This window comes from Sapajus apella, unplaced genomic scaffold (assembly GCF_009761245.1).
Source record: "Sapajus apella isolate SASKATOON/1434 unplaced genomic scaffold, GSC_monkey_1.0 scaffold36, whole genome shotgun sequence".
Taxonomy (NCBI): domain Eukaryota; kingdom Metazoa; phylum Chordata; class Mammalia; order Primates; family Cebidae; genus Sapajus; species Sapajus apella.
Window position 1 is genome coordinate 14,358,753 of NW_022436976.1, and position 15,524 is coordinate 14,374,276.

At 37.0% G+C, this 15,524-nt stretch overlaps 1 protein-coding gene across 2 annotated transcripts in view; it reads left to right on the forward strand.

The window, feature by feature from the left end:
- Positions 1-15,524, forward strand: part of NEGR1 (neuronal growth regulator 1) — a 930,734-nt gene that overhangs the window by 527,845 nt on the left and 387,365 nt on the right. For both annotated transcript variants that reach the window (XM_032297093.1, XM_032297094.1), the window contains exon 3: positions 4,085-4,210. In XM_032297093.1, the coding sequence (XP_032152984.1) occupies positions 4,085-4,210 (126 nt within the window). The remainder of the gene's footprint in view (positions 1-4,084; positions 4,211-15,524) is intronic.

Genomic DNA, 15,524 nt, shown 5'->3' on the forward strand with positions numbered 1-15,524 from the left:
TAAAGATATCTGCTCCTTTCTGCATAAATTTTTAAGTATTTAGAAAAGGATACGAGGGAGTCTGAAATAAGATATATAGAAAAGGAACACACATCTAGAATACTAAGTTATTTTTAACTCTCCTCTTTTTTGTTTGTTTTTGGTTTTTCTATGCAAGTGCTTAGAATATTGGACATATAACATGTGACAAACACTCAGAAAGATCAAAGATCCTTTCCACCTGTGTGTATGCATCATTTATATACAAATTGTAACTAACCCAAGAACAGCTACCAGAACTGATCATCTGCAGAAGCCTGAAACTTTGTTGTTTTTCCCTGCCCCTGCGTCCAGGGTAGAATTATCTCTTCTCTCTTCCATTTCCCCATAGCGTGATGCACCCTGGGACCATTCAAAACCCTTCTCAATACCATACCTTATTCTGAGGACAGAGCTGACAATGGTTATCATCATCCAATTGACCAATTCCCTATACCGCCATTTCTGTGGTACATATTAATAACCTATCTTGAGGTTATTGATAGTTTTCCTGGCCAGGTGTGGTGGCTTGCACCTGTAATCCCAGCACTTTAGGAGGCTGAGGTGGGTGGATCACCTGAGGTCAGGAGTTCGAGACCAGCGTGGCCAACATGGTAAAACCCCATCTCTACTGAAAAATACAAAAATTAGCGGGACATGGTGGCAGCTGCCTGTAATCCAGCTACTTGGGAGGCTGAGGCAAGAGAATCGCTTGAACCTGGGAGGCAGAGGTTGCAGTGAGCCAAGATTGAGCCATTGCACCCCAGCCTGGGAGACAGAGTGAGACTCTGTCTCAAAAAAAAAAAAATTGTCGTCCTCTATTATAAATAGCACTGCACTCAATAACTTTGTGTGTAAACTATTCCACATAATTAACTTGAAAATAAACCAACACAAAATTAATGTCTACTGATTTGAACCCAGAAGGCATACCTCTTGAACTTGTATTACTCCTATAAAATGGGAAAGGAAAACGTGGAAAATATTTGCCCTCTCTTATTTGCTTACTTATCTGCTTCTCTCTTTTAATTTAAATTTCTTGAGGAGAAGTATTATGCCTTTAAACTTTTACATTTCCTTTGGATCCAGAATTATTGCCTTCATAATAGTTAGTAAAAGTTGGAAGTTTTAAATTGAATATGCAATAGTTTTGAATATTCAGCAAAGCAACACCTGTTTTTGTCTCCACAAGCCATTGTGCATGTGAAAGATTTCACTGGCCTTCTTACACACTGCATCTGCTGCCAACAGGTGATGCATTTTGGGGAGAGGAGCCTTGCCAGAGGGATTTTCTCTTACTAACATCCTCTTTCCAGATGTGTGTGCCCTGTAGCATGTCCTGAATTATGAGGCCCTGGAAGGCAATTGTAATCACTGAGAATGACATGTCACACCTGGAAATTACCACTCTCCCCACACTATACAATCTCCTATAGTTAAATGTCAAATCTAAGTTTATAGCTAAAGGACTTAATTGTTTCTCTATGTAATCAAATACGAGTACTAAATATTAGTTTAGCATAAAGTTTAGCACTTTAAATGTATGTAGATGTGTAAAGATCCCACTAAATTGTTTTGTAATCAGACAGTATTGACAAAATAATGAGATTTCGAAGATAGAATTTATGTTCTTATGGCATTATTTCTCTTCATACACTTTCCTATGTCCAACTTTGTATCAGTTATGTTTTAAATAAATAAGCAAAGTAGCTAGGCAGGATTAAGAGCTCTACATACTTTCTTCTCTATAAAGGAAAAAAGTACAATATAATGTTTTAAATAGTGGGCACTGCTGTATATGCATATACTTGTGTGTATATATGTATATTAATACAGGTGCTCCATGTGTTATAATAAGGTTACATCCAAATAAACCTATTGTAAATTGAAAATACAATTAATACACTTAAAATATTGAACATCATAACTTAACCTAACCTTCATTAAATGTGCTCAGAACATTTAACCACAGTTGAGCAGAATCATGTGACAAAAAGCCTGTTTTATAATAAAGTGTTGAATATTTCATGTAGATAATCAAATGGTATACTGAAAATGAAAACAAAATGGTTGTACTGGTACTCAAAATATGATTTCTACAGAATAGGTATCTTTTCACACCATTATAAAGTAAAAACAGAATTGAACCATTGTAAGTCAGTGACCATCTGTATTTGTATATCTGTCTCTCTCTCTATATATATAGACATATATTTTACAGTTATAAATCAAACCTATACCTATAGCCAAATATCTAAAATATACTTTTAGTTTAATGTTATCAATTTGTTATTATTAACGCTCCTATTTACCAGTGTCATGCACATTTTTTTTTTTTTACTTTCCTTCTAGGGTATTTTAATGTTTTTATTTCTGTTCTGTTTCAATTAAGCTAAAAGGAGCCCTCTGTTTGGGATGGTTTTAAAAATTTTTATTATTTCCCTGAGAAAATCTCACTGAAGAGTTTGATGATAATGTGTTTTAAATGCCAATTAAACTATGTCATTTAGAAACAGTTACAATGGTATATTACTTAGGAACAAGACTTCTCCTCAGTCATATCAACAGTTACACATAATCAAACACCACTTTATATTTGTAATCATACCATTTTTGATTTTGTGTGTGTGTGTGGCTGAGTTTTGGTTCCATAAAAAAGTCAGAACAAAATTCAAAGTATGGGTAATTTATCGTCACATCAGATGTTAGTTACAAGCTTTAAAAATAACTGTGAAAACATATGTCTTGCATAAAGAAACCCAAAGAAAGGAACAATTAAAAATATTTCAGTAAAAATCTTATTTTTCTAATGATTACCAAGGCATGTAATTGCCATTTATTTACATTTCACCTGGAATGGTAACATAGCATAATTTTTTAAAGCAGCCCAAACTTATTTATGGCATAGGTCACTCATACACACTACAAAAGTGAAGAATTTCTGAGAACAATTTTAAGGCATAGGAAAAGGGTGCTACTAAAATGAAATTCATACATCATATATGTATTGAATGACATCTAATAATAATAACTAACACTGATGCCAGGTGCTTTTCTAAGTCCTTTAACACCTATTGACTCAGTCTCCATAGCAACCAGATAGGACATGTAGTATTATTGTCTCCAGCTCTCAGATAAAGATACTGAGGCTGAGATAAATAACTTACCCTAAATAATGCAGTTAGCCAACAGAGAACCAAAGATTTATACTCATGCTGTTTGAAGATTCAATGAGATATTTGGTTTCCCAGAGAATATGGAAATTTAATCCTGGAAGTTAGTTTAGAGACTTTTCTCTCTGTTTCCCAAACGTATTACATAATTAAATTCTGGGATAAAAACTTCTACAGTCTAATACATCAGAGAAAATATAATATAATATTTCCCCCTTGACTCTTGTGGATTTACAGTGCAAAAGGGCATAACAAAGGTTCTGAGAAGTCCTGAAGTGATCTGTTTCAACCAGTGTTTGCCAGTCATTACTGATAAGAAAATGTTATTGTATCCACCTTTCACAGTCCTTAGAATTTGTGTCTAGCTCTACTAGCTCTACTACCTGGCAGATAGAAAATTGAAACCCAAAACACCTTTGTGACCTTGAAATCTTACCTCCCAATTATGTATATGTCCTAACTCACTCATCTTTTAAATCAGCATGTAGAAATAACAGTTCTGCTATTTTAAGTTTCTTCTATACTTACTCTATTTAACCATTTCAACAAGAAAATCGTCATTACAGTGAGGATCCATGGATAAAATAGATCAGTTATATTCTAGTTTACTTAATATAAATCATTCATAATACATACTTAATTTAATCAATGTTTAAACATTTTTGTTATTAAGTACTCCGTTTATCCTCACATATTTAACATCTAAATATTAGAGAAAAAAATTCTAGAAAGTCTTGAGGTTCCAGAGAATCCATATATCAGGTGAGGACCCTAGGCCATAAATACATTTCACCCTCATAAGTTTCTTGCATGATATTATGGAATTAATCATATGTAGTTCAAAAAACTTTCATATATTTTCTTTCTGACCACTGCATATTTTGTCATTTCAGTTCCTCCTAAGATATATGACATCTCAAACGATATGACCATCAATGAAGGAACCAACGTCACCCTTACTTGTTTGGCCACTGGGAAACCAGAGCCTTCCATTTCTTGGCGACACATCTCCCCATCAGGTAAAGTAGGAATGCACTGGTATTGTTTGTGCTGTTCATTATTCTCCTGTGAACTTACTTGTTCAGAACTTAAGAATCAACTTAGTTTTTTGTATTTTCCTCATGTGGTAAACAGAATGCATTTATTTATTTATTTAATATTTTGAGACAGAGTCTTACACTGTTACCCAGGCTGGAGTTCAGTGGCGCGATTCCATCTCACTGCAACCTCCGCCTCACAAGTTCAAGCTATTCTCACTGTGTTGGCAAGGTTGGTCTTGAACTTTGGCCTCAAGTGATCTGCACAACTTGGCTTCCCATAGTGCTGGGATTACAGGCATGAGCCACCACACCTGGCCAAAATGCATATTTTATACTTATTCTTCATACCTAAAGTCACTGTGATTCCTAAAAGTTAAATGGGCCAGATGCAGTGGCTCACACCTACAATCCCAGCACTTTGGGAGGCTGAGGTGGGTGGATCAGCTAAGGTCAGGAGTTTGAGACCAGCCTGGCCAATGTGGTGAAACCCTGTCTCCACTAAAAATGCAAAAATTAACCAGGTGGTGGTGCATTCCTGTAATCCCAACTACTTGGGAGGCTGAGGCAAAGAATCCTTTGAACCCGGAAGGCAGAGGTTGCAGTGAGCCGAGATATCACACTACTACACTCCAACCTGGGTGACAGAGCGAGACCCTGTCTCAAAAAAAAACAAAGAAACAGATTTAAAAAAGTTAAATGAGTAATTTTCAGTCAGAGTTCAGTATAGAACCTGTTTCTTGATCCTTAGTCAAGGTTATTTTAACTTTCCTATGCTGGATAATCACCAATCAATAGACAAAAGGCTCAAATGAAAATATCACAAGAGAAATGTCTTCATTTAAATGTGTAAGGGATTGATTCGATCAGCAATCACATGTTGATAGGTCAGCATGAACTGCTGAAATAATCAAGGGAGAATAAAGTTAATCAAATTATGAGTTTCCTGGGTCTGATTTCAAACTGCAGCTTTGAATCAAAGATTTTGGAGTTAAAATTTAACCAATGAGGGATATAAAAATCCAAGAGTTTATGTAACTTGTACAAGATCACATAGCTAGTTGAAATGAAATATATAACATGTTTATAGGATTCCAGTGCTCCTGCTACAGTACACATCCTCCCAAAGATATTATAAGTCAATTTTAGGAAGCTGGCTATAGTCATCATCAAAACAGGTCTGTTTTCAAAGTCACAATGCTAACAGAATTATCAAGTTGTGTGAAATTTAAAAGTTTGAACTACATAGCTTTGGGTACACCCTGAAAGTCAGACTGGTATTTTTAATAAATAGGACCCCACCTCATTTCAGATGAATGAAATTTCATTTTATTTGTTGTATGGTTTTTGTGAAAATACCTTGAGCTAGGCTGGTGCAATGAAACAGCTTTTAATGAAATCAGAAAGGCACATTTGATTTAGGTGTAGAACGAACACAATTGAAACATCTATTTTATCTGCTGATGTTTTCTTCAATATTACTTACCCTTAAGTGTCTTTCACTTTCCTCATTTATGCAGCGGGTCTAATGAGTCTTACCCATACCACATGCTTAGTATTGGTATTGCGGGAAAAAAATCAATATATCAGCAATATACATTTATATAATATGCATTATGTCCCTTATAATATTTCTGAAGTATGAGTGTGCTCTTGACTGCCAACACTTTATTCTCTATAACTGCTAAAAAATCATAAAACTGATATGTGAACACTAAATTCTTGGCAGAAGTCTCCATGGATATAAGTGCAGCAAATTCAGGACAAGGAATTATATACATATGTTCTAAAGACAAGTTTCTTATTTATCAAATCTCCCAATCCTTGTGCACCTCTCTTGGCTGTAGTTACCACCAGCTAGTTTCCTGTTTCCAAAAATTGCATGATAATAATCCTTCACTATTGTGGAACTCAAAAAATATAATAGACATAAATGTGTTTTAAAAAGTAAAACTTGATATGCAAATGTAAAACTAACTCTTACTCATCCTTCCAGGAATTTAAATCTGATATGGTAATATAATTTTTGAAAGAATGAAACACATAATGTCTATCGTCATATAATTTAAGATTAATATTTTGGGTTTAACTCTTCTGCTTTGCAGTGCTTGTTATCATGCATATTCTTTTTTAAAGCACTTGGACACATTTTAGTTTAATTAAAAAGGAATGTTGGTTAGTGAAGTTATTAGAATAATGATAATGGATAACATTATGAAACTGAAAGAAGACAGATTGGTTTTATAAGTTAAACTGTGCATAGATTTGTTTTTCTGATCCTGCCATACTGAGCAAATGAGTAAAATTAGCATAAATATTAACTATTATCCAATGAATAACTAGACCTGGCAGATATTTTTATAAACACTTCCAATAATTTCCAATTATAATTTATTAATGATTTACATTCAAATGCACAGCACCTAAAGGAAAAACCATAAAATGCACAATACTGGAGTTTCTGCTTTAAGGAACATGTCTGATAACTCTATTAGCTTTTTTGACTTATTAATTTATATTTAAAAGCAAAATTATGAACGTCATTGATCTGTTTGGATTTTGCCTAAGAAACATCAATATTTTGCATGTTTTCATGTCTTTTGCTAAATTATGAAAGAAAAGGTGTCTTGAAACAGCAGTTAACATGAACATGTTTAGTGTTAAAAACAGATACAATAATAAGTAAATAAAAACAGAGATAGATATGCTCCATGTCAATATGAGAAGCAATGGCTAGTTTGTGTATATATCTGATTCATTTAGATTTTTTATTAATGCCTTTGGTAACTCTTCCTGACTTACTCATGGTCAATTCCAGTTTTAAAAATCAATAATATGTGGTTGGTCGCAGGATGATAGCTCTATAGAGCTTCCCCCTAATTTACAGAAAAATGAGGCTGTGTGTTCACCCACATCACAAACATCACTGAAGCCAGCTAGAGTTGACATTCTACTTCATAATTCTTGCAACTCAACTGTACTTTCACCCAAAAACACCTTTCCTGAGATGTTTCTGCATACGCGAACTTCCTTACAGTTCACGTTTATCAATGATTATTTCTTTTTTCCATTTTTTCTATTTAATATTTGAGAATTAAATTCAAATTTATATTTTAAAAGGTTACAGAAATAATACAAAGAATATTCTGTATCCTTTACCCAGTTACATCCATCATGATTTTGTCAATTTGCTTCACACATTCTCTGTGGGTAGACTAAGTATATATTTCACTGAATCATTTGAGAGCAAGTTGCATACGTCTCCACCTTTTTTTATCTCTAGATATTTTTTTCTCTAGATATTTCCATGGTAATTTCTGAAGAACAGACATTTTCTTCACGTAACCACAGTAATTTTTAATCCAGTAAATTTAACCTTGGTATCATATTTTTATTCAATTAATTGTGCATATTCTAATTTTGTCAACTGACACAATAGACTTTTTTATAGAATACTTTTTTGTCTTGTACAGAATCCAGTCCAGGACTATGTATTACATTTAGTTGACATATCATTTTAGGCCCCTTTAATTTAATTTCTCTTTGTCATTACTGAACATAGACATTTTTTAACAATGTATATACTCCCCCCACCCCTTGTGTTTTGGAGATGAAGTCTCACTCTGTCACCCAGACTGGAGTGCAGTGATGTGATCTAGGCTCATTGCAACCTCCACCTCCTAGGTTTAAGTGATCCTCCCACCTCAGCCTCCCAATTAGCTGGGATCACATGCGTGTGCCATGACACCCAGTTAATTTTTGTATTTTTAGTAGAGATGGGATTTCACTATATTGACCCCTTTTTAAATAGAATATTTCTCATTTGTGGATTGTCTCATATTTCCTCATGAGATATCTAGTTACACCCTTATGGAAGTAAGTGAAATTGTATCCTTCTCACGGAATCACATCCTGAATTACATATTATTCATGTTTTTCTCATTTGTGATGTTAATTTCAGTTAATCAATATGTTATCTGATTTCCACACTATATAGTTCATTCCTTTTTCTTCCCTATGGTATCAATGAACAGTCTGTAGGAAGAGTTTTTAAGCCTGTGACATTCAAATATCTACTCTATGTCAACTCTGCCCTTAGATTTAACATTATTGATGATTCTTTTGTGCTCAACCTTTACTCTGATTATCACACTGATAATTTTTTCTAGATTCAGCAGTCTTTCTACTTTTACTAGTTAGCATTTGACATTCTGCTGTAAACAAGAATTCCACTTTCTCCTATTTATTATTTGTTTGTTTATTTTTATGGCATGAACTCATGGATTCACAACTTTCAAAAAAGTCTTTAATGTTTTTGTTGGTTAAATTGTCCCTGGTGTAACCAGTAGGGGTCACACTAAATCTGTCTCCTGTGTCCTTATGACATGACCCCATCATTTTCTTTACTTGTATCCTTTCTGGAGTGAGAAAATATGTCAGGCTCATCTTTTCTGTCTCATCTCTGGAATCAACCATTTTATTTAATTTTAATTGATTTTATACCATACACTCGTACCCAGAACCATTACTTTTTGGTTTAAAAATGTAAATTTACTTACCTGATTTATAGTAAAATTATCAAAGACTCAGAAGTCTAGGCCACTTCCTATGATATTCTGCTAAACCACAATAAGACCTTAAATAACTTCAGGTTGAGGAATAAAAAATATTTTGCTTGGCTTTATCTAACAAGAAGCCTCGAATAGGGCCTGTAATCAGTGTGTATGCCCAAAGCACTAGAATTAATAAGAAAAATATTTATCTCAAGGAAAATATAGGAGGGCAGTTGTCCTATGAGTGGAGATACAAGTAAGCTCATAGATCTTTACATGTGATCCTACTGCTTCCACTCATCTATGACTGGTTCTTTATGTTTCAAATTGTTCAAGGTTTTCTCAAAATTCCTAGTATGAGATGTATGATTTTATTTCTACCAGTAATTTACTTATGAGAAGGTACCAGTAGAGCCTAGTGATTAAGATAATGAATTTTGATTTCAGTTGAGTTTGAGATCCAGATCTTTCTCTTACCAAAAGTAATATCTTAGAAAAAATTGTTAGCATCCTTAAACTTCAGATACAAAACAGCAATAATAATTTTACCCGATTCACAGAATTGGTGTATGGACAGTAAATGGAATAGTATGAAACACTGGACAGAGTTTATGGCTTCTAAACATTCCATATTCTTAGCTCTTAATATGCTTCTGAAATGTGTTTAAATTTTTGACCAGTGTATTAGTTTATTCTTACACTGCTAATAAAGACATACCCAAGACTGGGTGATTTATAAAGGAAAGAGGTTTAACTGACTCACAGTTCCACAGGACTGGGAGGCCCCAGGAAATTTACCATCATAGCAGAAAGGGAAGCAAACATGTCCTTCTTCACATGGTGACAACAAGAAGAAATGCAGAGTGAAGAGGGGAAAAAGCCCTTTATAAAAACACCAGATCTCCTGTGAACTCATTCACTAACAGAAGAACAGCATGGAGGTAAAGGCCCCCATGATTCAATTACCTCTCACTGGCTTCCTCCCATGACACATAGGGCTTATGGGAACTACAGTTCAAGAGATTTGGGTGAGGACACAATCAAACAGTATCATGCTACCCCTGGACATGAGAGGACAAATGTCATGTCCTCACAATTCAAAACACATTCATGCCCTTCCAACCATCCCCCAAAGTCTTAACTAATTCCACCATTAACTCAAAAGTCCAAGTCCAAAGTCTCAACTGAGACAAGGCAAGTCCCCTCTGCCTATGAGCCTGTAAAATCAAAAGCAAGTTAGTTATTTCCTAGATATAATGGAGGTACAGGCATTGGGTAAATCCATCCATTACAAATGAGAGAAACTGACCAAAACAAAAGGGCTACAGGCCCCATGCAAGTCTGAAATCCAATAGGGTAGTCATTAAATCTTAAAGCTCCAAAATGATCTCCTTTGACTCCATGTCTCATATCCAAGTCATGCTGATAGAATGGGCGATCTCTCACGGCCTTGGGCAGCTCCACTCCTGTGGCTTTACAGGGTACTGCCCTCTTCCCACCTGCTTTCACGGACTGATGTTGAGTGTCTGCGGCTTTTCCAGGCACAAAGTGGTCTAGGCTGTCAATGGATCTACCATTCTGAGGTCTGGAGGATGGTGGCCCTCCTTTCACAGCTTTACTAGGCAGTGATCCAGTGGGCACTCTGGGGGCTCCAATCCCACATTTGCTTTCTGCACTGACCCTAGCAGAGGTTTTTCATGAGAACTCCACCCCTGTTCTCTCTGGACATCCAGGCTTTTTCATACATCCTCTGAAATCTGGGCAGATGTTCCCCAACCTCAATTCTTGACTTCTGTGCAACTGTAGGCCCAACACCACATGAAAACCTCCAAGGCTTGGGGCTTCTACCCTCTGAAGCAATAACCTGAGCTGTACATTTGGGCTTTTAGTCACATCTGGAGCAGGTGGGACATAGTGCACCAAGACCCTAGGCTGCACAAAGCAGGGGGCCCTAGGCCTAGCCCACAAAAGTATTTTTTCCTTCTAAGCCTCCAGGCCTGCCTCCAGGTCTGTGATGGGAGGGGCTGCAATGAAGGTCTCTGACATGTGCTAGAGACATTTTTCCCATTGACTTGATGAGTAATTAAGCTTCTTGTTATCTATGAAAATTTCTGTAACAGGCTTGAATTTCTTCCCAGAAAATGGGTTTTTCTTTTCTATCTTATCATCAAGCTGCAAATTTTCTGATCTTTTATGCTCTGCATCCTCTTGAATGCTTTGCCACTTAGAAATTTCTTCTGATAATACTCTAAATCATCCTCTTTCAAGTTAAAAATTCCACAGATCTCTAAGGCAAAGGCAAAATGCAGCCAGTCCCTTTGCAAAAGCATAGCAAGAGTCACCTTTGCTCCAGTTCCCAACATGTTCTTCATCTCCATCTGAGACCACCTCAGCCTAGACTTCATTTTCCATATCACTATCAGCATTTTTGTCAAAGCCATTCAACAAGTCTCTAGGAAGTTCTAGACTTTCCCATATTATCCCATCTTCTGAGCCCTCCAAGTCTCTAGGAAGTCTAAACTTTCCCATATTTTTCTATTTCTCTTGAGCCGTCCAAACTGTTCCAACCTCTGCCTGTTACCCAGTTCTAAAGTCACATCTACTTTTTTGGGTATCCTTGTAGCAGCACCCAACTCTGCCAATACCAATTAACTGTATTTGTCTGTTGTCATGCTGCTAATAAAGACGTATCCAAGACTAAGTGATTTATAAAGGAAAGAGATTTAATTGACTCACAGTTCCACAGGGCTGAGAAGGCCTCAAGAAACTTATAATCATGGTGGAAGTGGGGGGAAACATATCCTTCACATGATGGCAACAAAAAGAAGTGGGAGGAAACCCCCATAGTAAAACCATCCGATTTCATGACAACTCACTCACTATCATGGACACAGCATGGAGATAAGCACCCCCATGATTCAATTACCTCCACCAGGTCTCTTCCACAACACATAGGCATTATGGGAACTACAGTTTATGATGAGATTTGGGTGAGGACACAGTCAAATTGTATCAACCATATAGAATTTATAACTCTGTTCCTGGTGTTAAGGGGCCTCTTTATGACTCTTAAAAATGTATTTCACATAGCTGCTCACAAATGAGGTTACCATGAACCTAAAAATCACTTTAAACTTCTGGAGAATATTGACAAGTATACATGAGGCTTCTGATTTAAATATAAAGAAGAAATAAGGTTTTTATTATATTTTATTATATTAATAAGCCTAGGTAGTAAGAAAAAAATTAAAAATTAAAAGAAACATTTTAAAGTTATAGATGAGTGTATTAGTCCATTCTCCCATTGCTATAAAATACCAGTAAGTTGTAAAAAAAAAATGTGTAATTGGCTCATGTTTCTACAGGCTGTACAGGAAGTTTACAGCTTCTGCTTCTAGGGAGGCCTTAGGAAACTTATAGACATGGTAGAAAGTAAAGGGGAAGCCAGCATGTCTTAACGATGCTGGAAAAAGGAGTAAGTGGGTGAGGGGAAGTTCAACACTCTTTTAAAGTCTGAGAACTTTATCATGAGAGCAGAACTAGGGCAATGGTGCTAAACCATTTATGAAAATCACCCACTTTATTCAATCACTTTCCTCTAGGCGCCACCTCCAACACTGAGGATTACAATTCACATGAGATTTGGGCAAGGACATAGATCCAAACCATATCATTCCTATACTGATACCTCCTAAAAATCGCATGTCCTTCTCACATTTCAAAATACAATCATCTCTTCTCAACAGTCCCCCAGAGTCTTAACATATTGCAGCATTCACTCAAAAGTCCGAAGTTCAAAGTTTCATCTGAGACAAGGCAAGTTCCTTTTGCCTATGAGCCTGTAAGAAAAAAAAAAAAAGGAAGTTAGTTATTTCCAAGATACAATGGGGTATAGGCATTGGATAAATACTGCCATTCTAAAAGGCAAAAATCAGAAAAAAAAAAAAAAAAAAAAAAAAAAAAAAAAAAAGCAGGGGGATACAAGCCCCATACAATTCTAAAATCCAGCACTGCAGTCATTAAACCTTGAAACTCCAAAATAATCTCCTTTGACTCCATGTCTTACAATCAGGGCACACTGATGCAAGGGCTGAGTTCCCAATGCCTTGAGCAGCTCTGCCTCTATGGCTTTGTAGGGGTCAGTTCCTGTGGCTGCTCTCATGGGCTGATGTTGACTGGCTTGCTGCTTTTCCAGGTATAGGGTACAGGCTGTCAGTGGATCTGCCATTCTGGGGCCCTCTTCTCACAACTCCACTAGGTAATGCCCCATTGGGGAGACTCTGTGTGGTTGTTCTGACCCCACATTTTCCCTCTATACTGCCCTAGTAGAGTTATCCATGAAGGTACCACCCCTGTAGTGGGCTTCTGCCTGGATGTCTGGATATCCAGGCTTTTCCATTCATCCTTTGAAATCTAAGCAAAGGCTTCCGAGCCTCAATCCTTTCATTCTGTGCACTCAAAGGCTTACCACCACATCAAAGCTGCCAAGCGTTATGGCTTGTAGCCTCTGAAGTAGCGGCCTGAGCTTTACATGGGCCCCTTTGAGCCATGTCTAGAGCTGGACTGGAAGGGATACAGGGAGCCATGTCCTGAGGCTGCACAGGGCAGCTGGGCCCTGGCCTGGCCCACAAAACCATTCGTCCTTGGTGGGCCTCCAGGTGTGTGATGGGAGGGCTTCCATGAGCGTCTCTGAAATGCCGTTGATGTCTTTTTCTCATTTTCCTATCAGCCTTTACCTTCTTCTTAGTCATGCAAATTTCTACAGCCATCTTGAATTGCTTCTTTGAAATGGGATTTACTTTTCTACCACATAGCCAGGCTGCAAATTTTCCAAACTTCATGCTCTGTTTCCCTTCAAAATATAAAAGTTCTGGTTCTAGGTCATTTCTTTGCCTACACATAGGGGCATATATTCTTAGAAGCAGCCAGGTTACTTCTTGAACACTTGGCTGCTTTTAAATTTCTTTTGCCAAATATCCTAAATCATTCTCAAGTTAAAAGTTCCACAGACTCCTAGAGCTAGGACACAATACAAACTGGCTCTTTTTAAAGCGTAGCAAAAGTGACCTTTAATCCAGCTCCCAATAAGTTCCTCATTTCTATTTGAGACCACATCAGCCTGGATTTCATTGTTCATATCCCTATCAGCACAACCATTCAAAAAGTCACTATGAACTTCCAAATTTTTCCTCATCTTCCTGTCTTCTTTTCAGCCCTCCATGCTCTTCCAACCTCTTCCCATTACCCATTCCAAAGTCAGTTCTACATTTTTAGGTATCTTTATAGCAATGCCCTATTCCTCAGTACCAAGTTTCTATATTAGTCCATTCTTGCATTGCTATAAAGAAATACCGGAAACTGCATAATTTATAAAGAAAGAAGTTTAATTGGCTTATGGTTCTGCAGGCTATATGGTAAGCATAGCAACTTCTGCTTCCGAAGAGGCCTTAGGAAATTTGTAGTCATGACAAAGGCAAAGGGGAAGCAAGCATATGATACAAAGCAGGAGCAAGAGAGAGAAGGGAGAGGTTCTGCACTCTTTTAAACAACCAGATGTCATGACAACCCTGTCACGAGAACAGCACTAAGGGTGCTAAGCCATTTATGAAAAACTACCCCCATGATCCAATGTGGAGGTGGGCCTCCCACTAGGCCCACCTCCGCATTGAGGGTTACAGTGCAACATGAGACTTGGGTGGGGACACAGAGCAAAACTGTATCAAGGAGATAAAAAATTTGGAAGCATTTTGAAGGCTGTTTGAAAATATTCACTAATTTTTTCCCCATTTATTTTATTGCATTTTAGGTTTTGGGGTACATGTGAAGAACATGCATAATTGTTGCATAGGAACACACGTGGCAGTGTGGTTTGCTGCCTTCCTCCCCATCACCTACATCTGGCATCACTCCCCTTGCTATCTCTCCCCAGCTCCCCACCCTGCACCGTCCCTCCCCTATTTCCCCCCAACTGACCCCAATGTGTAGTGCTCCCCTCCCTGTGTCCATGTGTTCTCACTGAGATACCATCTCATGCCAGTTAGAATGGCGATCATTAAAAAATCTGGAGACAACAGATGCTGGAGAGGATGTGGAGAAATAGGAACACTACTGCACTGTTGGTGGGAGTGTAAATTAGTTCAACCATTGTGGAAGACAGTGTGGTGATTCCTCAAGGACCTAGAAATAGAAATTCCATCTGACCCAGCAACCCCATTACTGGGTATATATCCAAAGGATTACAAATCGCTCTACTATAAGGACACATGCACACGAATGTTCATTGCAGCACTGTTTACAATATTCACTTATTCATGGCTGTTTATTTTGATGTCTATTTCCTAGTTCATTTCTTTCTATTCTTTGGGACCTGGAATATCTACAGATGTTCACACTTTAGCCTGGTATTTTTTATTAACTGACAAACTGGCTCTGAAGCTAAACATGTGAGCGCAGCACTGGGCTATATGTCTCAAACTCTTTTTTGACTAATTTCCATATGCTTAATGTTTTGACAAGGTATTACTACCTTAATTATCATAGGCATTGAGACTATTGCCTAATTCAAGATACAGAATGCTCAATTTATGTTCTTTTTCTCCTGCCATGTTGAGATTCCTTTTCTTTTCATTTGTCAGGTCCTTATTTTATTAAATATTCTCTTTTCCTTACATCTTTAACTTTTTCCTTTCTACTGACCCTATCCTGCTTATTTAGATAGACTCAGGTCTCTTATTCCTTAAATC